Source organism: Adiantum capillus-veneris, chromosome 24 (genome assembly GCF_014529385.1).
Source record: "Adiantum capillus-veneris isolate H3 chromosome 24, ASM1452938v2, whole genome shotgun sequence".
NCBI classification, from domain to species: Eukaryota; Viridiplantae; Streptophyta; class Polypodiopsida; order Polypodiales; family Pteridaceae; genus Adiantum; species Adiantum capillus-veneris.
In genome coordinates, this window is record NC_140954.1 from 110,755,929 (window position 1) to 110,781,122 (window position 25,194).

At 41.8% G+C, this 25,194-nt stretch overlaps 1 protein-coding gene across 4 annotated transcripts in view; it reads left to right on the top strand.

Moving 5' to 3' along the window:
* The window catches only part of LOC147426952 (uncharacterized), a 62,977-nt gene extending 50,985 nt beyond the window's left edge, over nt 1–11,992 (top strand). Inside the window, exons 2-6 of one of the 4 annotated variants that reach the window (XR_015186209.1) lie at nt 7,320–7,597; nt 7,678–7,991; nt 10,477–10,631; nt 11,429–11,539; nt 11,678–11,992. Coding sequence is in view for 2 of the 4 variants with exons in the window: in XM_086498674.1 (XP_086354800.1) it covers nt 7,320–7,597; nt 7,678–7,839; nt 7,928–7,991; nt 11,429–11,527; nt 11,678–11,724 (650 nt within the window). In the remaining 2 variants the exon portion in view is untranslated. The remainder of the gene's footprint in view (nt 1–7,319; nt 7,598–7,677; nt 7,992–10,476; nt 10,632–11,428; nt 11,540–11,677) is intronic. The other 3 variants (XM_086498674.1, XR_015186208.1, XM_086498673.1) reach the window with 3 other exon arrangements.
* Nucleotides 11,993–25,194: the final 13,202 nt, after the last annotated feature.

Sequence of the window (25,194 nt, forward strand, 5' to 3'; positions counted from 1 at the left end):
CCATTGGTGGAGTATGCATACAATAATACAGTGCATTCATCAACTGGCAAGGCACCTTTTGAGATAGTTGAAGGTGGCAAGAAAGTTCCTCCCATACTGCATACAAAGGACAAGATATTTGAAGCAGACAAGTATGTTCAGGACATGGATGAAATGTACAAGAAGGTCAAAGTGGCCTTAGAAAAGACTCAGGCAAAGCAAAAGAAAGCAGCTGATCGTCACCGTCGTGAAGTGGTATATTCACTTGGTGATTGGATGCTTTTACGCTTTGAAAAGGCAAGGTTAAAGAAGATGAAGGGCAAGGAAAGACTGTTTCCAAAGCTTAGCATGCGTTACTATGGGCCTTTTCAAGTGTGCAACATAATCAATGATGTTGCATATAGGCTGAAATTGCCTGACAGTTGGAAGATTCACAATGCGTTTCATGTGAGTCTTCTCAGACCCTATGTGGGTGATGTGCCAGAGGATATGCCAGCTGAAGATCAGCCGGAAGTCGAGGAACTTGACGAGATCTTGGTCCCGGAACAGATTTTGGCACATAAAGAAAGAAAAGTGAAAGGCAAGGTTGCTAGGCGTTACTTGGTAAAGTTCAGAAACTATTCACCAATGGATGCTAAGTGGATGGAAGAAGGTGAACTTGCATAGTCACCAACTGTGTTATCACTTTACCTTGAAGCCTTCGATTTGCAACCTACCTTGACCCCTTTGAGTTTCAAAGCTACATGGATTGTCAGTGTGACAATGGCTTTTGAAACAAATGATGTACATGGTATTTAAAGTGAGCTCAAATCAAGTACATGTTACATGAATGTTAGAGCTGTACATATTGTCAGTTTGGCAATTGCTCTTATGGAATGTCCAAAAGTTTGGTTAGTGCTGTAGAAGTGAGTATTTCTTGTTAGTTTGTCAAGGATACAGTAATTGCTTCTATTAAACGGTACATGTGTAACTGCATTCTTAAACTGTCGGTTTGGGTATGCTCGAAAGTGTTACTGGGCCCAACGTGTACTATAAGACAGTGGCAAAATGTGTAGCTACCATTTTGTCATTGGAAAGTTAGCGACTCAAAGCAATGGCAGAGTGCGAAGCTACCACTATGTCATTGGGACAGGGTTCACACGCAGACAATACATGTGTCGACGAGGTGTTGAATACACCAGGGTTGACAATGAGCATGTATGTGTCGTACATGTGTCGACAGGTGTTGAATACATCAATGTTGACTGTGAGCATGTACGACATAGATGCAAACGAGGACGTTTGAGATTTCAAGAGGGGGTATGTCACTAGCGTGTGACTACTATCTATCCTTTTTGTTGATTTCTTTCTTATTATTTATTTACTTTCACTTTTTGGAAACACCCCTCGGGAAATCTAACTGCCCTGCATTGCATAGCTAGTGTGGAACTGTCCAGAGGGAGTCCAGGCCTGAGGGCAAGAGAGCACTAAGGTTGGACAAGGACTATGGTTAGCCAAAGTGGGGTCATTGACTAGCCAAACTGAAATCCTTTGCTACAGATGCTACATTTCAATTCTGGGTGTGGCTGCAGTGTACAAAGGGGGTCAAATGACCTAGAAAGATACAATGGCAGCATCTCCTAAAATTTAGGGAACTGCTATTTTGGGACCTGGAAATGTGTTTGCGTCATTACCTCCGGAATGAGAAGGGGAACATTTTCTTACTCTGTAGTGAAGTCAACCGGGCAACCGATCGGGAGATTTTTAGGCGGCAACCCCGAAACGGGAAATAGCTTGTAAATGCGCCAAGTGGCACATTTCTGTGCACTTTCCTCATGCAACAAGAAGTGGTGCTGAATTTATAGCTGGGAGGCTCATTTTGCAAGTTCCTGTCACAGGTTAAGAGCTATGGAGTGCTTCCTTTCCCTCCTATGTACAGTGCGGTGCCAAGAGTGATGCCCTGCACGCTACGCACTGCCCTCTCTCTCCCCTATGGCAGTATGTTATGCCCCTCTAGTGGGCTTTTCAATTGACCAATGTACAGTTGTGTGGGTTCATGCGCGATTGCCGAGGCAAGAGCCTCTTGCACAGGTATTGGATTAGCTAGCGGCTAATCTCCGTAGGTACAGGTGAATTCGGAGAGGTTTCACGCTAGAAATCTGCTCCGATTCAAAGGGCAAGTAGCCCTACAGGTGCGGGAGCTCGAGGACTTGCTACGGATGCGACCGGCACACGAAACGGAGCCCGAAACAGTAAATTACAGCCTGCTGTGTATTTTTGCAGGTTTAGGGTTTTGGCCCTAAACAGACCCTAATACCCCTAGGAGGTTCCTGGACGCGAGGGGACCGTTGTACAGGTGATCTGGCGCATTTTCGGGGCTGAAAACAGAGAATTCAGCGTGCTGCAGATTCTTGCCAGGTTTTGTAAAGTGCCCGTATGCGTCGGGAACGTCAGTCAATGCATGGGAATACCGACTGTGAAGGGTCCTAGTACAATTATGCTACCGAAATCGGGCCAGAACAGTTGAAATTCAGCCAAGCTTGTGCGGGGCAGCCTGTAGGGAACCACATCGTTTATTCCCTCTTTTAAACAATAAAGAAATACCGAAAGGGGCACCTAAGTTAGGGGCCAATCTGGTGTCGGTCTTCTCATACAGGTGCAATCTAGTAGCCTGTATCCCTCTCCCCTTTGTTGTGTCTTGAAAGTACAGGTAAAGTGGGCGACAAACTAAATGGGTGAAAGCAAATAAGGTTTAAGTCTGAGGTCTACCGCCCTTTTTGAAAGTACAGGCCGGTTTCAAAAGGTCAGCATTTTTGCAAAAGTTTAGTGATTGTTTTTCTGATTCATTACCGTCGCAATTGCCGCCAGAGAGATCTGAGGACCATCGGATAGATTTGGTGCCAGGGTGTAGTCCACCAAATAGACCTTCCTACAGGGTTAGTGCGGTGCAACAAAAAGAGATTATGGGCCAGGTTGAGGAGTTATTAGAGAAGGGGCTGATTCAGCCTAGTTGTTCACCCTTTTGCTCCCCAGTGCTCCTAGTGCAGAAGAAGGATGGCTCATGGCGCATGTGTATTGATTACCGTGCGTTGAATAAGAATACCATCAAGAATAGGTTTCCTATTCCTAGAATTGATGATATTCTCGATTGTTTAGTGGGTGCTGCAATTTTCAACAGGATAGACCTTAAGAGTGGGTACCATCAGATTCGTATAAGGCGAGAGGATGTGCACAAGACTGCATTTAGAACGACATTTGGTCTTTATGAGTTTCTAGTGATGCCATTTGGGCTAACTAATGCTCCTGCCACGTTCAATAGAATGATGGACCGGATTTTCCGCTCGCATCAACAGTTTGTTGGGACGTTCTTCGATGACATGATAGTGTATTCGAAGAATGAAGAGGAGCATAGGCGTCACTTGACCATTATGTTCGAAGAGCTGCGCAGTCACAGGCTACTTGTGAATCCTAAGAAAAGTGAATTCTTCCTAGAAGAGATCCACTTTCTTGGCCAAATATTCATTCCATGTTCCACTTTCAGATTATGCATGTGGAAGGCAAGAAGAATGTTGTGGCTGATGCGTCATCAAGAAAGCCACAAATTTCAGTTGTGTCAATTCCTTATCATCATGAGCTAGATGACATGAAGGAACAGTATACTGTTGATGAAGATTTTGCAAGGATCTTTGAACAGTTACAAGAGGAGCAACACATGAGCACTACCTCCTCAGAGATGGTTTTATGATGATGCATGGCAGACTTTGTGTCACTAGGCCATTGCGGCATAAGGTCATGGAAGAGGGTCATGTCCCACCGTATGCAGGGCATCGTGGTATTGATGCTACAGTTAAAGCGGTAGAGACATTCTTCTATTGGCTTACCTTGAGGAGAGATGTGGATGCCTTTGTGCGAGCATGCTTAATGTGCCAAAAGGTCAAGTTTGGCAAGCAAAAGGCACCAAGGCTGTTACAATCACTACCGATTCCGGATAAGCCATGGGAAAGCATTGCTATGGACTTTATCTTTAATCTTCCAAGAACGCCAACAGGGAATGATGGTATATGGACCATTATTTGCAAGTTCAGCAAGCAAGCCCATTTTATCCCTGTCAGGAAGAAGATAAAATCTGATCAGATGGCACGTTTGTTCATGTACAATGTGTTTAAGTACCATGGTATGCCACAATCGATTATCAGTGATCGTGATCCTCGCATGACCAATTTGTTCTGGAGAGTATTGTTTAAGAACATGGGCACTACGCTCAAGTTCTCGTCTTCGTTTCATCCACAAACCGATGGACAGTCAGAAGAGGCTAATTCTACTGTCTTAGATCTGCTGAAATGCTATGTGTCAGATAATAAGGGCAAGTGGAAATAGTATTTGCCTATGCTTGAGTATGTGTACAACAATACGGTGCATTCGTCCACAGGCAAGGCACCATTTGAGATTGTTGAAGGCGGCAAAAGTCTCTCTCTCTCTCTCTCTCTCTCTCTCTCTCTCTCTCTCTCTTGCCATTGTCTCTTTCTCTCTCTCACCTTCCGCTGCACATTCTGACATGGTATCAAAGCATGGTATTTGCTTGATCTGCCATCGCCATCACACAGGGGACTTTCCTGGAGGCTTTCATCAGACGGAATCGTTTGCAGCCACCAACGTTTTTTTTCAACCATCGGTGTTTTCCCTGGCTGGGCTGCGTTTTTTGGTTCTGCTTCCTTCCTTACCTTCGCCTACCTCTCCTCTGCCCCAATGCCTCCCCTCCTCCACCTATGCATTGCCAGCGTTTTTGGCCAGCGTTTTACCCATGCAACTTGCGTTTTGTAGGTGGAGGTCCTACACACCTTGCGTTCCCAGATTTGGTACATGCTCAGCTTTTTGGCCTTCTTCTTCCTAGCCGGAGTTCTGTCGCCTTGGTCTGCTGAAGGTGTTCCTTGCTGCCAGGCCTTCTATTTTCAGCTTTGGGCCTGTTTTTCTCTAATTTTCAGCAGCCAGTTGGTGCCCCTCCAGTCCTCTGCCCCAAACCTTCAGCATCTGGTGCCCCCCGGCACTATGTGGATGGCTGAATGCTCTGTTTACAGCAGCATTTCCTGCCCTCTTTGCTGCGGTTTTTTTGCCATGGACAACACCTTACCTTGGCCTCGTAGTGACTTCTCGGATTCCCTTCCTGATTCACAGGTCTTTACCCCCTATCCGCATTGGTGTGGCGCTTACACGGCGTGTTTTCAGATCCATTTCAGCTTTGCTCCTTCTTCGACACTGAGACGTGGACTCGGATATAGGTTCTGGCACAACGGACGGATCTCCCTTGACATTGCAGATCTTCCCTCCTCGTTGCCCTCGGGAAGATGTAGGGGATTGGATTGGTACAGGTACTTATGTGGATGTGGCTTTTGTTTTCTACCGCTACTTCTCCCTCAGTAACCCTCCCTCCCTCTCCCTCGACTGTTGTCTCTCTATTTGGGATTGCCCTATCCACCTCCTTCATTGGTTCTCTGTATGATAGACCCGTGCCTCTTGGTGTGACAGACACTTCTTTTGGACATGTTCTCCTAGATGTGAGTATCCTTTGGCATTTGGATGCCTGCATGGTCTCTTCCGGCACACTGCTCCATGGTGGCTCTTTTGCCTTGCCTCTACTTGGTAGAGCCTATTCCTTGCTTTTGCTTGGTCCTGTGGCTCCTCCACTTGCAGTTTGGATGTACCTATGCACTACTTACACGGTGAAGACCTCATGGATGTTCCTTGATTTTTTGGTCTACTCCGAGGCTATGACTTCTACAACACCGGTCATTCTTCCCGATGCATCCTCTCAGCCGTCCTTTACCTCACTACACTCCATTACTTTCCCAGGGGGGGAGTTCTCCTATCTTGTGTGTCTTCACGACTTGCACTTGCTGACTCTCTCTTGGATTTTTTGTCCAGACCCAGGGTGGTGGATGTGCTCCCACAGGTCGACTTTCCCTAGGATCTCTTCCGACTCTTTTGTCTGATAATGTGTGTCTGCCATGGAACGACAGATCATATTGCAGCTTATATATACCTTGAGACGACTCCTCTCTCGGAAGATTGCAGATACTACAGTCTCTACATGGATGGATTGCTTATCCTGTCATCTTGTGTACTATGGTGGACGATGCCTTCCCTATTGAGCCTCTTCTTCCTGCTCTTCCTCGCTCTTCTGCTCGAGCTTCTTTGACTTGGATATGCTACCGGTTTCCCACCTCAGCAGTTTTCCTCTCCTCGTGGTCAAAGTGTTCCTCTTCAGAGGGGGGTCCCCATGTCTTGTCTCCTGCTGCTACAGTAGGCTCCTCCATCCTAGTGGTGATCATCACCGATGGGCTATTGGATGCTCATCTTAGGTTACTTCCTCATATAAATCCTCTTCAACGACTTATTCCATAGCTTGCCACTCCATCAGCTTCCTTGTGCGACTTGATCGGAGTTTCCTCACCCTTGGTCATCATCACATTGGTTGTGTACGGATTATCGTGTTGTTTGGCTAGCGCTCCTCATCCTTTTCTCCCGGGATTTACATCTTCTCCAGATTTACCAGGCGTGTTGCATCTCCTCGACAACTTCTCCGCATCTGTTGTTGAAGGGGGGGGTGTTAGATTCTTCATCTCGAGATGCTTCGCACACTGACTACAGGCGTCACACACATCATGTGCATTGGCCCTTGGTTGTGGGTTGGCCACCCGTACACTTGCTGGATAGAGATCTCAGGCACACTTAGGGTTGTTCAACACATTTCCCACTTTAGACCTGTTTTGGTCACATATTCCGCCATTTATATTGGAGGGTCATATATTGAGGATTATTGCCCGACCAGCCCCTATTCTCCTATATATAGGGGGGGGGGCACCTTCTTTCTCATTGTCTTGTCTCACACCATGTAGCCATCTGGAGTTATTGGGCTGCCAGCCTTTCCACCATCTGTCTCATGTCATGTCTCTTCTCTTTCTCTCTCGTGCCATTGTCTCTTCCTCTCTCTCACCTTCCGCTGCACACTCAGCGTGCTTGACATCATGTGCCATTCTTTAGCTCCTGCCATTCGAGACCACTATGCAGACAATTTTAGGGCCCTTTTTTTCCGGTCAAGTTTGCATCATCAACTGGATGGGCATTGGGAATACCTCTTGCAGCAATGCAAGAAATCATCTGTCACTAGTAGATGAAAATTCTGGGAGATTTTACATTAATGGAAAGACTTATTTTAGGAAAGAGATGAGGTTTGTAATGTTTTGGGGTTCATTGATTAGGAAGAATTTTCTTTGAAAAAAACAGAGTAGTTTTTAACATTGTTGTTTACTTGCGACTTCTGTTTTGAGGGAAGCTCCCTGTCTCATTAAGGCGTCTTTGTGCAGTGGCATCTATACTACTACGTGAATGGTTCCAAAAAGGTCTAGTGTCCATGTACAAGCATGAAGAGCTTTTCTCTGGTTTGTGGCCGGGGGCTAAAGCTGTTTTGTGCTATTCGTCTGGCTACTTTGTATATGACCAAGTGGACATGATTCGCAGGCATCTCTACAATCCTTGGGCTCCATCACTTCTTGTACATCATGCAGTTCTGCTTGTTTGCTTCACCCTGGCTCTATACCGGGAAGTCACCATAAACTACTTGATTCTCACTTTGTTTTGTGAGGTGGGTCTATTCATACTGGCTATTACACGCAGTTTTTGCGGATTGAGTTTTGTTGAGCACAATGTTTTATGTTTTTGCAGTTACATTCTATATTCTTGCATTCGCGGCGCGTGCTTCGAATGGCTGGTGTCCGTAAAGAAGGGAGTTGGCCTGTTAAGATTGAGTGGAGCTTCAATTGGATTACGTTCCTCACATCAAGGATTGCTATGCATGTGCTTATTACCTGCAAGCTGATTAAAGATGTTTCCAAGTTCCCCCCTGGAATAGAATGGCCTGTTGCCTTGGCAGGAATGACGGGCCTGAATGTGCTGAATATGATACTTGGTGCAGATTTGTATAAAGCTTTCAGAAAGGAGAGGAGTACCTGGAGGAAGGAAGCAAAGGCTTCTTAAGAGTAAGTATTGGTAGCTCTTACCATATCATCATAGTGATGCATTTTTTTTCTTGGGAAGATTCAAAGGGTGATGCGTACTATTCGGTAATGTCTTTGAGGCGGGGCACGGTTAGCAATGGCTGACAAATGCACCTATTTTCCCTTCATTGTATTCAAATTTGGCTCTGAATCATTAATATTTTTTCGAACCTCCAGTAGAAGTGGTCCCTTTGTACCTTCTTCACAAAGCACAATGCCCGCCACTTTCTCAATAAAAGAACTTTTCATGTATTATATACCAGACATGAAGAGATGCATACAAAAGTGCTTGTGCCCATGCTCACATGTCAAGCATCCATGTAAAACACACTCAATTTTTCATGAAACCAAAGCTTTTATAAGTACTGACCGACCTATCCAAAAGAAGAAATTTAATGTAATATGATTGTTTTTGGGCGATATCAGGAGACATCAGCATTTTCGCCGGGAGCCATGTGGTCGCACTGATTACAGGGGAAAGGACACTAAGGTCCTTTCCCGACCCTCAAGGGTCCAGGGGTAGGCGGCCAAATAGGAGAATAATTGATGATTGTGCCTTGTGTAGACGCAGCTTGACGTCAGGTGCCAGCACTATGCACAGCTTGTAGAGTGCTCCCGAGATCTTAGCACTGTGCAGAGATTATAGGGATGTGCAGGTGTGCTCTGGCTGCTGCATGTCCAGTTCGAAGGCTGAGCAGTAAGCACGAGACGCCATTCTAGCTACTAAGTTGGTGGAGGTGGTGATTCTGGTTGCTAGGTGTCAAGCATTCGTTGAGTTTACCACAGCTGAGATGTCGCATCCTGGTGCAATTCCCACAGCTGAGGTGTCAGCTGCAAACGCGCTGATGTGACATGATCAAGAAATCCTGGCTGCTGATGTGTCAGCGCACAGTTTTGTTTGAGTTTTTCAGGTTTTTCCATCTACCTGATGTGGCAGCCTGCAATGGTTTCACTTCTGGTTTTTTCTCTGTGCTGACCTGTCAGTCATCTAATGGTTCAGTGGCTAGATTGCTGTTAGTCATGGATAGTAAATGGATGGTCAGGATTGCTTGCCTCCTGACCTTGGACCTTGATTGGGTAGGGAAATGGTCATCAACTGACCATTCCCAACCGTCACTGTCAGGGGGAGTGGGGCCATACAGTGGCAGTGGTCAAAATATGTGACTGATGCAGGAGTGTGCAGTCCGCATGTTGAGGTGTCAGCAAGAGGTAGTATTCCTACTGCTGAGATGACCTGCAATGATTGGCTGCTGACAGCTGCATCGATTTCATTCCGAATGCTGAGGCGTCAGGAGCAGATACCATTCCAACTGGTGAGCTGGTGCATGCTAACTGGTCGTCACCTGCAGCTCTTCTGTGTGCTGACTTGGCAAAGATCCTACGGTTGCACCGTTGCAATCTGCAGAAGGAAGTCCACTAGATGGACGGCGCAAATCCGCAGCCCCACGACCCCCGATTGTTTTTTTATTATCCCCAAGTATGTCTATAATTTTTTAAGAAAATAAGTAAGAGGAGAATCAAGAAAGATTCTCTCTCTCTCTCTCTCTCTCTCTCTCTCTCTCTGTGTGTGTGTGTGTGTGTGTGTGCGCGCGCGCGCGCGCGTGTGTGCCACGACTATCGGTGTATCTCCCCCTTTATCTCCCAACACGGTAACCCCTTCTCTCTCAAAGCGGGAACTGGAAAATCCTAAGTAGCGCTACCTAGAAGTCATCAACTGGCCGTTTTGGCTCAGCCCTAGTAGTCCTTGGCCATCTTCGATAGCTATCAACGCTCCTTCTTGGTCAATCCACAAGGAGGTGCTTGCAGCCATTGAGAGCACCCTCTTCAAGTGCGATCCATGGTTTGTAATCCGACCCTTTTGTGGGTTGTGCTCTCGTTTTTTCTGGATTGTCACAACCATATTTTTAGCCAGGGTGGGCACCCGATTTGCATTATTTAGCCTCTGCACTGAGCCATTAGATCTCTGCAATTCTATCGTTTTTATCTCATGAAAAGGGGAAAGAATGCACTCTCACAATGGCGTTTTGACTCTCCCTCTCTCTCTCTCTCTCTCTCTCTCTCTCTCTCTCTCACACACACACACGCACGCGCACACACACGCGTGCGCGCACGCACACACATTGTCGTTGATTGAAGAGGCACTGGGAGAGGCCGTCTTTACGAGCTCTCTCTCTCTCTCTCTCTCTCTCTCTCTCTCTCTCTCTCACTCACACACACACACACACACACACACACACACACGCACACACACACATAAAGGTGTTGATTGAAGAGGAAACGGGGAAGGCCGTCTTTATGAGCAACGAGTAGAAACAATGATAGTAGCGATGAGGATGGTGTAGTTGGCTGTTGCATTGTAGCGATTTAAAAAATGAAATTTTAATCTCACTCCTACAGTTTCACTCTCTGTTTGTGCATAAGGTTGTAGTGGCCATGTTGTGAGGCTGACGGAATTTAGTGAATATAGGTCACTGCGGTATGGCGACGATGAATAAAAGTGCTAGAGTTGTAGCCAATAGCGTGAGTGAAGAAGCACCTTTCAACAAGAAGAGGGGTGGACCTCGACAAACCGCGGAGGAGAGGCTTGTAAGCGAAGCGAGGAAGCCGAAGAAGCTAATGGAGGTTAGTGTGACTATCTCGGGTGGGGGAAAGACATATGCGTGCACTTTCTATCACGAGTGAACGATTTCCTCGAGGAGAGCTTGGTAGGACCATGTGTTGTAGGACAGTGTTTTGTTTGCATTTTCAGATGGTCATATGCATGATGTCATCATCTCTTATAGCCATCAACAAAAAGTTAAAAGTCGTACATGGGTTGGGACAAGGAAATCCGGCCACACACAAACATTTTGTGCAAAGCAGTTAAGAAAAAGAATATGCATATCTTCCAGGGGATGGTAGACTATTGCGTAAAATACGAAGGGGAGACACATTTTTAGAAGGTGATGCACAATGTTTTTGTTGATGACATCAACATAGGTGTGGAGCTTTATAGACTATATGATGTAGATGAGTTGAAAAATCGTGTATGTTGGACACCAAAAAATATCTTTAACCGAGCTGCTATATATTGGAAGTTTAAGTTGCGATGTCCTACAGGGAATGATTTCTTGTCCACTTTGCACACCATGGTACATATCGGCAAGTACTATCCTCTGTCTGTGGATTATTCCATATCAAGGCCAAGGAATGTACTTGAAGAAGATTAGAGCGATGTGACGGTGCATGACATTTCCCTCCACTATTACTTTACTAGGACATTGTGAACATATATGTGGCCGAGGACTTGTATACGAATGCACAATCAAGAAGTGATTAGTTTAAGTCTCGATGAGATTTGATAGAGAGCTTGATATTGCAATCTTTTTTTCTATTTACCATGAGTTCATTTGTTTATTTATTTTCTATTGTGTGTGAAGGCAAGGAGCTCACTGACACCACCGTGTTCCGAGTAAATGATGTTAAGAATTCAAAGAAAAACGTTGTTATTATTGACGATGGCGACGACGAGGAAGAAGGTCCGTAGATAGGTGATGAGTACGCGCCTCTTGTGCATCGTACGGAGGCCATAATTGTTGCTTCCGGAAGGTTTTGAAATTGTCTTTTTCGTGCTCTTGTTTCATTGAAGCTCTTTAACTAATTTTGCTTGGTTGTTTTTTGTTCGACAGTTCAGGATGGTGGAGAGGGACCGATCGACGGATGTGGAGGACATTGAAACGCAAGCACCCTACAGAGAGTGGAGGAAGGTGTGGTCGACAAACTACAAGACATCCTATTGCAAATTTGGATAAAAACCACGACCACAATGGTAGCACGGTGAAGTGCTTCATTCAATTGTATGTAGAGTGAATACAGGTTGTGGTTGAAGACAAGACTACTAAGTAAATGCAACAGATTCCTATATGTCCAGTTAGAGTAACAAATGACGTTGTTATGAAAGGAGATTATAACTTTGAAAGTGCAATTAAACGAGTTGAATGTCATCTTGTTATAAGATTCAATAATATATTGGGACGTTTCACTTATAGAGAAAATTGATTTTTCTTTTGGTTTTTCTTAGTGTGTCTATATTTTTTGCATTTATTGTTCTTAACTGTTTTCGTTCCTATAATGTTCATTTTTTTTCTTATATCGATAACCTGTAATGTGGCGCGATCGGTATGCATGATTTGGATGTCTTGTAATATTTATAAATTGTACGTAAATATTATATCGCAAGCCATTCAATTCATGCGTTTTGGTCGCACCTCGTAATAATTTGTCAATATAAGAAAAAAAAGAATTTCATGAGAGCGATAGCAGTACAAAACAACATTAAATGCAAAAAATATACACACACTACAGGAAACCAATGAAAACATCAATTCTCTATAAGTAAAAACGTCTCAATATATTATTGAATCTTATAACAAGAGTATTAATTTTGTTTAATTATACTTTCAGAGCTGTAATCTCTTTCCATGACGACGTTATTTATTTCTTTAGCTGGGATACATGGACATCTGCTGCATTTACTTGATAGTCTTTAACAACTTTTATTGACGCTACAGATTGTTGAATGAAGGACTTCAGGGTGCCATCATCGTGGCCATGGATCAAATGTGTAGTAGGATGTCTTGTAGTCTATCGACCACACCTTCCTTCACTCTCTCTAGGACATCTTGCGTTTCAATGTTTTCCACAACCGTCGATTGGTTCTCCTCTTCCATCCCGAACTGTTGAACAAAAAACAACCAAAGAAAATTAGTCTCCTTTATTAAGGAACTTCAATGAAACAAGAGTACAGAAAATAAGAGTTCAGAACTCTCAGGAAGTAACAACTATGACCTCCGTACGATGCACGAGAGAATGTATTCATTGCCTATCTATAGACCTTTCTCGTCATCACTATCGTCAATAATGAAAACAATTACCTTTGCGACCTAAACGACATTTGTTCGGAATGTGTTGGTGGCAGTGAGCTCCTTGTTTTTCACACACAATAAAAACAAACTAAACAAATGAAATCATGGTAAACAGAAAAAAGATTCTATACCAACCTCTCTATCGAATCCCATCGAGACTTAAACCAATCATTTCTTGGTTGTGCATTCACATACCAGTCATCAACCACCATATGTTCACAATGTCTTGGTAAGTAATAGTGGAGGGGAATGCCATGTGCAACCATATCGCTCTGATCTTCTTCATGTACATTCCTCAGCCTTGATACGGAATAATTCACGACGACAATAGATAGTACTTGCCGGTAGGTACCATTGTGTGCAAAGTGGATAGGAAATGATTCCCTAAAGGATGCTGAAGTTTAAGCTTCCAATACATAGCGGTTTGGTCAAAGATATTGTTTGGCGTCAAGCATACACAATTTTTTAACTTGTATACATCGTATATGTTCTAAAGCTCTACATCCCTTTTGATGTTGTCAACAAAACATTTGTATCACCTTTTGAAAGTGCGCTTCTCCTTCGTCATTCATGCAATAGTCTACCATCCCCTAGAAGGTATGCATATTCTTTTGCTTAAGTGCTCAAAATGTTTGTGCTTGGCGGACTTCTCTTGTTACAACTTTAATTTTTTCTTGATAGCTATAAGGAAAATGGGAAAACATCTGTTTACAACACATATTCCTGACAAGGTCTCTTCGAGGAAATCGTTCACTCGCGAAAGGAACTACATGTCTATGTCTTCCTCCCAACTTAGACAGTCACACTAGCCTCCATTTGCTTCTTTTGCTTCCTCGCTTTGATTGCAAACCTCTCCTCCGTGGTTTGTCAAGGGTACCCTCTCTTCCTGCTTGAAGGTGCTTCTTTGCTCACGCTGTTGGCCGCATCTCAACACTTTTCTTCATTGTCGCCATACGGCATTGACTTGTATTCACTGAGTCCCATTAGCCTCACAATATGGCCACTACAACCTTATGCACAAATTGAGAGAGGGAAACTGTATGAGTCACAGATGAAAATCTTTTTTTTAAATCGCTACTATGGAGTGGCAAACGACAACACCCTCATCGCTACTAGTCCGACCCTAATCAACAATTGTGTGCGTGCGTATGTGTGTGTGTATGAGAGAGAGAGAGAGAGAGAGAGAGAGAGAGAGAGATCATAAAGACAACCTCCCCCGTTGCCTTTTCAATCACATGTAAGATTAAACCCAGAATAGCTGGCCTTAGGTTCAGACGAGACATCGGCACAACCACCCACAGAGGCGTTGTAGTGAGGTGGCACGCGAGCATTGGAAGAAGTAAATGAAGAGTTCTCTCGATCCACAAGAAAAATGGGCGATCCCCCTATAGGACCGGAAGATGAGGATATTTGTACACTTTTTCAATGCGGAAGACTGAGACACTTTGACGAGACCGACACAACCTACTGTGCACCAACAGGGTTTTCGTGATTCGCTGCAAGTTAAGGTAGAGTTTTCTTGTGGCAGAGGGCTACCGCCCATGAAGCCAGCCTTAGACTTTAGAGGCAAGCTCTTTATATTAGCATAGGTGGTTGCAATGGGATGTTCACACTAAGGCCTTTTCGGCCAGACTTCAACACACTCCACATCTCCCCCCTTAGGAAGAAAAAAAAAAGCACTTCTTTTTTATGTTTGGGACTTAGAATGGGCTTGTGTTGGATTGTTCCAACGCCTCATGTAGGGGGAGCAATCATACAATTGGATTTACTCAACTTAGCAACTAGATATCTTGAACTCAGAAAGGGGCTCAACACGACAAGAAGGGGCAAAGAAAACATCTCGATGAAGGCAAAGCATTCGGTTGCTATTCTTATGCTAATGGCTACACGAGGAACGACTAGGGGCTGCGTCTTTTTTGGGATGTACATCTGGTCCACAAGGGGTTGATGCTTTATGGATCAAATTCTAATGCATTTAAGAAAAAGTCAATGCTAAAAAGATTGTATCAAACACATTGACATCAGAGCTACCACTCTGCATCGGGCACCTCTACAACAAATTAAGCTGCAACAACTCCCATCTCTTTGAACAGCTAAAGACTCTAGATGGTTTAAATAAAAAATAGAGAAAGCCTTGATTCTTTACTTTTTAAAAAAGTTGCCTTCGTTCTGGTTGTTCGAGCTTCTCAAGAGTTGGCATAACCTTTTGGGTTGCAAAGCATGTTTGGCCATCGTTGTAGTTTCTTGGAGGGCATCACCAATGCAGACTGAGAAAGACCTCGCGAGGATTAGTGTGAAAAAGGAAATTCTTGACCCCCCAGAACTAGTCGCCATGAATCAGCCGAGGACGAGTGCATTGCCAGCCTTTGCGTTCTCATACCTTTCTTTCTAGAAGTAGAGAGGCAAGCACAATGTAACACGAGCAAATGATTTTGTTGTAGTGAGAAAAGTGAGGGGCTACTTGTTGAAGGCCTAGGTGCTAATGTACTATCGAGTGGGACGAACAAGCTACATGATACACCATAGTTGGTGATTCCTCCTCCTTTGCCAGACTGCATGCGAGATCACAGCAACAACTATTGAAATCGTAAGCAACATTCTTCTTGAGAGCAGCGTATAGATTTGGCAAGAGGAAGCTCACGAGAAGGCTCCAGTGCGGACTACATTGTGAGAGGTTGGACAGAGAACAATTGGCAACAAAGTCTACCAAGGATAAAAGGGAAATGGAAAACGCCGTAGGTAGGGTCTAGAGCCAAGATAACAAATAGTAACACAACAAAATAAAGAAACTTTGCATGTCTCCTCCACCAATGTGATTGCGTGTCACAAGCCTGCCTTACACTCGAGAGGGCAGCTCTTTATATTACAATAGGTGGTTACAATGGGACATTCGCCTTTTTGGCCAGGCTCCAACACAATCCATAGTATGTGCTACACATTGTAAAAAAGAAAGCCATGAAGGATCTTCTACAATGCTCACAAGGAAGCGCTAGTAGAAAAGCGTGAGCAAAGGTGAGATGAGAGAGAAGCTAGGTGTTGAGCCTTGAGGGACCACAATACACCAATAAGTCACATAGCCTCCGTCGGAGTCCAGGCAGAACCCACCTTACCCACCATTAGCTGTCATGACGACAACAATTTCCCTATTCCACTCATCCATATTCTTAGTTTATCCAATGGTCATCATCACTTCCTTGCTTTCTTGGATAATCTCAATGAATCTTGCTACTGATAAGTCATTCTAAAAAACCAGCCGATTCCTAGTCTTCCAAACTTGTTGAAAAAAGAAGACCGACTATTTTTGCGTGCAGATCGGTATCACTTGGCTTCCCAAGGCCTTCCCTCCAAAAATGAGATCGTTCTTGAAAAATCCTGTCTTCCAGGTCCTTTGGATCCATTTGCATACCTTGCTTGCAAGGCCTCTAGTTATCGGACACTCCTTGAAACGGTGTAAGGGGTCCTCAATGTCTATTTTGCACCCCGAGCACCTATATGAACCAATACCTCTGGCTACAATCTTGTCGCCTGTCGGCAGAGCACCTTTTATAAAAAGATCTTCATAGACAGGGGCCAATGTGGATTCCAGATGTTATTTGCTACCGTCACCCATCTTGATTCCGGCCATTGCATTCTCCATTGCGTGTTTTGGGGGGAGAACCAATCAAACTTGACCATTAAAGTGTGGTAAATATTCTTGCTTTGCGGTTTATAGAAGTGTGCTCTTAGGCTACTGCCAGGCTTTCCACTCAAAAGTAGATAGAATCTAATGATCAATTTTAAGCCAAGTTCTAGATCACCATGTATATTCTTTTAAGTCAATGATGGAGGAGGGACGGTTCACAAATTTTCTACTATTGACAAGGGACCCTCTTTCTAGCAACTGTCTTGGCCTTTCTTCTACAACACAATTTACTGTATCCATGTAATGAAATTTGAGTACTCGATTTCCACCATCACTTGTAAATAATCAAAATAAGTTGTTCATATCACATGGTTAAACATAATCAATGTGGAAAAAGACAATTGTATGCATGAGAGAGAGAGAGAGAGAGAGAGAGAGAGAGAGAGAGAGATAAGGGTCAGAATGGTCAACCTCTGGGCTTTCCTTACAATGAAACTAAATACAATCATGCCACATTATCTTGTAAGAAAGTGGTCTTTTCATTATGCCAACATAATGGCCTTTTCTAATCTAGCTAACAATTTTGCTTTTTTAGATAAAAAACATACTCTCTCATTCAAGAAGAATCATCTTCTTCCTCTTTTAAAGGCATCATAGACACAAAACTCTAAAAACGTATGCATGCTTCTCTCTAGAAGAGTTTTACTTGCAAAGTTTTATGCACGGTTCATGCACGACAAATAACTTCTCTATCGTCTTCTCTGGGATAGGTGATAATAATGCTAATGTAGAAAATATAGACATTGTGAAATATGAAGTGATAACATAGTCACATAGGCTCAAAGAGACTTTCATTTGAGTCTTGGGTTACGTGATTCTCATGGCCAAAACTCAAGCTATGATCGTTTTCATGAAGAATTGTTTTGCATGTGTAGCAACTTGCTTCTCTAATCCAAAGAATCTTTCGCATGCAAAAACACTATTGTCTCCCCTTTTTAGAGCTTTTGGCCAAACTTAGCCTACATTCTATATTGGTTAAAAAGCATGTAGCGTATTTAACCTCAGAAAGTGAGACTTAACGTTCATAAGTTTCACATCTCATGATAGATTCTTGATTGTGAAGTTCTCCTCTTCAAGAAAACGTCAAAAAGTACACTTGCTTTTTTAAAAGAATCTTTTGCTTTTTGAAAAGCACTTTTTTTAAAACAAGAAAAAGGATTGCTAAAGTAGGTTCTAATCATAATTCTCATTAAAAAAAATTCATAAATAAAAAATAGCATATCTTTAAGAGCATAATTGATGGCATTACCTATCTCTTGAAATCACATTCTTTTTCGATTATAAGTTACTTACCTCTTAGAGGTATTTGAGTCCTTTGTGAATGCTCCAAAGCTTTATGTCACGAGACTTTGAGATGATCAGAATCACTGATTTGGTAGATTGAAATAAAACTTTCACAGTTATTATCTCTCTAAATTAAAGAGAGAAAATCAAAGTGGAATTGATTTTAAATAGCATAGATATATTTTTAATGACTTATGGATGTTCCAAAAATATATAGCTCATCCTACACACGCACTTGAGGGACAATTTTCCACAAGCGTGTGCTCTTGCATGCAAATTTCAAATGATTTAGAATTTTAATGAATACATAAGAGAAATCAATATAAATTATTGCTTCATTATAACCATTTTTACACTAATGTTTTGCTTGGTGTTCAACTCATATGAATATTTCCATTCATTTACATTTTTCATTGGATCATCTAGGAACAATTTATTACTTAGCAATCCATCAAAAGAGAAATTTTGAACTGATGTACATATATACGTAGTTCTTTACCTTTGAGTGGTAGTTTATTCACATAATTAAAGAGCCTTAATAGTTGTAGATATCAATTGATTTTTTTTTAATGACCATTTGGGTACCTTCGGATAAGGTTGGCGGCATACACTCATTAAGAGAAACTTGGACTCAATTTTGGGCTCTGTAAGAAGCACCAGCTCAGTGTAGAAAGAGATAATTCTGGAAAATAAAAAAGTAGTTTTTTGGAATTCTATTTCTCAATAGTACATACGTAAAAGTTTGCTCGATCACTTAAATGCATGCTCGTACAAATTTTTTTTCGAGACCCCAACTTAAGTGTACACAAAAATCCATGTCTGTGAATTTTAATGAGTGATGTGATGTACGATGAGAGAAAATGCATAACAAATATTTTCAAAATACAAAAAGAATACCACGGATACATCCGAAATGTTTAAAAATATTAGGATAGCACTTTAAAACGTTGAAATCTGACATCTCTAGCTCAAGTTATAGCATTTTTAAGCTTGAGGTCAGAACCAAGCGAATAGAGGCCCTTGAGGAGTCTCGAGGGCTTGGTTCTGACCAACAATGAGGTCAGAACCAAGCGAATAGAGGCCCTTGAGGAGTCTCAAGGGCTTGGTTCTGACCAACAATGCTATATCTTGAGCTAGAGACGTCAGATTTCAGCATTTTAAAGTGCTATCCTAAGATTTTTGGATGTTTCAGATGCATCCTAAGGCTTAAAAATGCTATATTTTAAGCCTAAGGCCTCATGAGGTGAGAACCAAGCAAATAGAGGTCCCAGATACCCCTCAAGGGTCCCTATTTGCTTGGTTCTGACCCCTTGATAGTTTTAAATAATACCTATCAATCGCTATCAAGTACGATCCGTTCGAATTTGAATTGGGAGTACTTCAATAAAAGGTGATTGATGCTTGTATGAGATGCACACATACAAGTACTTCACTTTATAGGATAGCAACAACGGGTCATAAAAAGACATTCGGTGCTTGTGCAAGATGTCACTACCAAGCGCCTTACTTTTCTAGTGATAGTGACGATTTCACAAAAATGGTTTTTATGGACATTTTTAAATAAGAAAAAAGGATTTTTCTACGTAACGTTAGCCTTCTTCCTATTGGCTAAGAAGCATTCTCTCACTAAAATGAGTCCATTTCTTTCCTAATGGAGGTGGTCCGGGGCGGGCAACAAGAGAGGCGATCTCTCAACACCCTCAAAACTCCTGTGCTGCTCAATTGGGGCTGGGACAACCACAAGCAAGAAAAAGCTATAACAAACCCACCGTCAAACAAGTGAAGGGGCACCACCTAGTTATGGGATGCGAACTAGGACGTAAGAGACATTTTATCACGACCAAGAGGAGGTGCAACAACACAAAGCAATCTCACACCAAGACACACACCAACTGGAGCAAGAGAGAGATAGAACGAAAGAAAGAGAGAGAGAAATGAAACTTGCGTAATACCTCGTTTGTCAAATGGAGATAGCTTGTTTTGAGGCTATCGTAGAGCTTGTGCAAAACTAATCCAATGCTTAGTGAATGCTAAACATTACCAACATACACACACTGTCTTAGGATTGTGGGACACCTCTCACCACCATGCCCTCTTAGAATGAACTAGATTTGACAGTGAAAACACACTAATCACTTTCTCAAGAAATCTCAAATAGTAGAACTTAAAAGATACAAGTCACCTTGCATTAGCCAAAGAACTTTATAGAAGTGGAAGGACGAAGATTATGAAGCCAACACGCTTTTGAAGCACCAAAACCTCAATTGTTTATAAGGAAGATCATGTACGATAGTAGTTTGAGATAAGACACTCACACTCTCTCACTTTGCAATGTGTAGAATCAAAGCTTTTCTCACACCAAGTGTCAAGCTCACAAGGTGATGACGACATATGAATCTCTCCTTGCGTATACAGTGTTGGGGTGCTATGTGACATATTGGAGATGCTTTACAAAAAAGAGAGGGGCCTATTTATAGGTTGGAAACCTCTCATTAAGGTTATTGATAACCTTATTTACAAGCTAATTAAATCAAGATTATGATTTTTTTAAAATCTAAACATTGCGGCCTTCTTTCTCTGCTTGAGTCATGGATGTGGGCTCAAGCGAAAGACATTATTAATGGTAGATAGAGTGAAATTAGAATGTTAAAGAAGGAGAGAAAGAGAGTTTTTACTATGTAAATATCTTGAGGAGAGGTTCCTTTTAAGGTTAGGTCAATGGATATTTGTGCTAGTAGGTTAGTAGTTAGTGTTACTAATCACTAAAAAGTTCATGATACATTTACAATGGATAGAATGAGTTGAATGGTTGAGGGAATATAGGTGAATGAAGTGAAGAAATCCTTTTCATGGTGAAGCTTTAAAGAGTTTGGACTCACCCTTGTGTAGATCCTCGGAAATGATTGTCGATCCTCTTTTTCTTCTTCTTCTCTTACGTAGTCGTCGCAAAGGTTGAAAACCATGATGGAAGTGACGATGTTGGTTGATAAGAATCCTTTAGTTTGTAGAGATTAATCATGGTTTTTCATGCTGAATTTTATGTACATAGAGAAGAAAGTAAGAAGGATTTGTGATTTAGAGGTAATAGAAAGACATAAAGAGCATATTTATATGTAGAAGCTCCTATGAGAGCTATGGAGGTGAGAGGAGAGGTTAACAGTGAAGAAGGTGAGAAAAACCATGGAAGGTGCAAGTTTGAATGAAGGATAGAGAGAAATGAGTGTGTGTGTGTGTGTGTGTGTGTGTGTAAAAACGTGAAAAAAGGTGAGAAAAGATTAGGGGTGACTTGTGAAAAAAGTGGATAGATTTGGGGTCCACCAAAAAAATCATATCTTATCGTAGTGGCTTCAAAATTTATGAAAAACTTTGAGGTGATTATTCAGCTTCTGGGCTATATTTTGTCTTTTAATTACTTCTTTAAATTCGGAGTGGAGGTAGACGCCAAAAATCTCACCACAAAATGCTTGTTTTTTCTCACTGCAAAAGTCTTCAGTGGCTCCCCTTTTGTTGAATTTGTATAATCATCCAAAAGTGAGCCCCTTCCTGCATGAGAGCATGACCTAATAGATTCTTAGGGGCTTGAAAATATGCATAAATGTGGATTATTCAGAAATATGATTATGGATATGATGAAAAAACAGGTTATTTTATAAACAATTTATGAAATCTAAAATAGTGTCTGTTGTATATAAGTATAAAATGATAAAAAGAAATATATGAAAATATAAAGAATCAAATAAGGGCACCCTTATAAGTTTTTATTGATGTAGAGCTGTTTACAAGAAGTAAGAAAAAATACATGTAGAAAAATGATACTCTAGTAAAAGAAAATGATTTGGATGAAAGGTATTTTCTTGAAGTGGATTCACACCAAGATTTAGAGAAGCTTGTAAAAAAATATTTATTTATGTAATAAAGAGTATGGACACTGGTAAGAAAAAATATGTTAATGGTGAATATAACATACTTATTTAAATAACGTATACCTATGTAGAAATATTTAAATAAATATCAAAATAATTATAATAAAAAATCTCTATATCCAAGTCCTATATACAATGAAATATTTACACATAATTGAGCCATAATATATATATATACATATATTGGCTCAACTAATCCAGTGATTAGCTAGTTGAGGGTTTTTAAGAAGATATATTAGGGAAAGTCCTCTAACTCACACACGCTTATGTACAATGAAAATGTGAGGATAGCCACAATGTTTGAGTGATTTTGATAGGGTGAGGTAGCTCACTATGACAATGGATAGCGAAAAAACGGCTATCATTAGCCCTCCCCCAAGATGATGGTACACTCATGTACCATCATAAGGCATATTTTTCAAAGAGAGTGGTTCTGAGTCTTCTGTGATACTTGGTATCTTGACACAATTTTCATTGTGTGGCTCCTTATCATTTCTGCTCGAGTTACACACATGCATCATGCATCAAAACTTATACGAGATAGTAGCTCTTTGATAATTCTTTGGTAGATGCTTTGGTAGAAGGCGACTCAAGTAGAGATTTAGACGATACCCGTTTACCTTCTCGGAATTCTCTTTACCATTCAATTCCATGAGTTGGTAGTAGCTTGAATTGAAAGACTTCTTGAGGTGGTCCCTCCCATCTAGTTTCAAACTTAGCATCAAATCGATTATCATACCTTAGGACAAGATCTCCTTCCTCAATGCCTTTATCCTTCAGTTCTTCTCAAGCTTGTCTTTTGCTTGTGTAGCTTTCCTCTTGTAGCACTCATAAGCCGCTTCTCTCTTGCACTCTAGCTCCACTAATGTAAGAAGTTGATCTACCCACGCATCTTGATCTCCCCCCCGTTCCTTTTGCTGTGGAACCTCATTGTTGGGATGTTGAGCTCGATGGACTGCAAAGCCTGTTGACCATAGACCAAGTGAAATGGAGTGAACTCTATGGCTTCCTTGTATCTGGTTCAATTTACCCACAATGTACCATCCAAGAAGTCATCCCATAACTTTTTCTTGTTTTGTACCATCTTTCTAATGATGTCTACAATGACACCATTAGCTTTCTTCACCAAACCATTTGATTGTGGGTAGTAGGGTGTGATATGACGATGTAGAACGTAAAGCTCTTCACAAACTTTCGTGAGTAAACCCTTCTTGAACCGTAGACATTATCAGAAACAATCTCCAAAGATGTGCCAAATTTGCAACAAACATTAGTGTAGATAAACTTACTTACTATTTTTCCATTTGCCCTTGCCACACTTTGAGTCTCTATCCACCTAGCCATATAATCTATAGCCACTATAATGTAAAGTTTACCATTTTTTTAAAGACAAAGGACCCATAGCATTAATGCCCTACTTTTCAAAGGGTCCATTTGCAAGCACGATTTGCCTTGGACCATGCATCAATCTTTTATTTCCATTTACCTGATAGTTGTGACAACTTTTACACCAATGTTGGACATCCACATGCAGGTTTGGTCAAACATATCACGCAAAGTAAAATCTTCTTCACATTTAACTCTTGGACAAAATGACCACCACATGCTTTTTCATGAAAACCTTTTAGAATGGCTAGAATTTCCTTGATAGTTGGTAGTCTTTTGTACACTTGATCCTTCCCTCTTTGATAGAGGGAGCCTTCTAAGAAGAGATAGGAACTTGCCTGCTTCATGAGTCTCCTCTTCTGAGCTTTTGTGAAGCCTTGTGGAAACTTGCCCTCTAAAATGGAGTCATTGGCTAAAATGTAGCCAATAATAGGAGCCAATGAATTTATTCCCTGGTACCTTGGGTGCTTAATAGATGATGACCCGCACTTCTTTATCAACACATGTAATTGCTTGTTGTGTAAGTAAATCAGCATCTTCGTTTTGTTTCCTACGAATATGATATAGTTGCATTTCTTCAAATTGATTAAATAAATATAATAGGAGCCAATGAATTTATTCCCTGGTACCTTGGGTGCTTAATAGATGCTGCCACCATGATGACCTGCACTTCTTTATCAACACATGTAATTGCTTGTTGTGTAAGTAAATCAGCATCTTCATTTTGTTTCCTACGAATATGATATAGTTGCATTTCTTCAAATTGATTAAATAAACTATGGATGTCATGAAATTTTGTCCTTAGGCTTTCATTCTTGCATGACCAAATTCTTAAGATTTGCTTCACAATGAGAAGTGCATCCCCCTTTACCATGAGTCGTTGTATACCTTGACTAATGTACATCTTCAAACCATGAAGTAAAATATCGTACTTTGCTTCATTGTTGCTTGCTGAACCCGGTAGATTGAACTTCTCCTTTATGACTACCTCTCCACTTGGGTTGAGCAACACGAGCCCTCCCCTTACGTTACCTATGGCTTGTAAAAAATCTCCATCAGAGTTGAGTTGAGAGAGTTTTTTTTTTGGCTCAATTGAGCAAAAATAAAAAAAAGCTTTGTCAAAAGCTCCCTCCTAGAGCGAGATTCTACGAGGGAGCTTTTTCCCACTCTCTCTCTCTCTCTCTCTCCCTCTCTCTCTCTCTCTCTCTCTCTCTCTCTCTCTCTCTCTATTTCTATCTATCTATCCCCCCCCCTCTCTCTCTCTCATATATATATATATATATATATATATTCATAGATATATATATACAATCTTCGGACACTGATGATAATGATTTTTAGTCTTTTAGTTTACTTCATTTTATTTTTGTACCCACACATTGAATTAGATCCACCAAGACTGTATCAGTTTAGTCTCATAGGTCATTTTGGCCTTTTGAAGACGTTTAATATAACATTTCATATTATTTCATGTCTGTCTGTCTGTCTCTCTCTCTCTCATGCTAATTTTCAAGTGGGCGCTAGTGCCCACTTGAACATTAGTATGAGCTGCAAATAGGATGAGGACCTTGCGTCCTATATCCCCCAAGAACTCTCACAACCTGCTCCAATGTACATACACTTCCGTGTTGAACCGTTGAACCAACCACAGCCCACAATAATGAAACTGAGAACCAAGGGCTGCAACCCTGCTATGCTGAAATCCAAATCGTGCTCCTGTTTTAACAATGATGGCTCACGGCCCCCTCCTTGGGATAGGACACGGCTCAATGACAACCCCGCAGGGTGTGAATACAAACAACCCACGTTGGGGCGACCTGGTATCCCGACGTGCGAGTCCGCGATGCTGAGGCATGCAACCTATTTCCTTGCTATTTGTGTTTCTTCCAAACTCGTAGGTCCGTTAACCTCGCTTATACTAATGTTCAAGTGGGTGCTAGCGCCCACTTCAAATTTAGCATGAGAGAGAGAGAGAGAGAGAGAGAGAGAGAGAGAGAGAGAGAGAG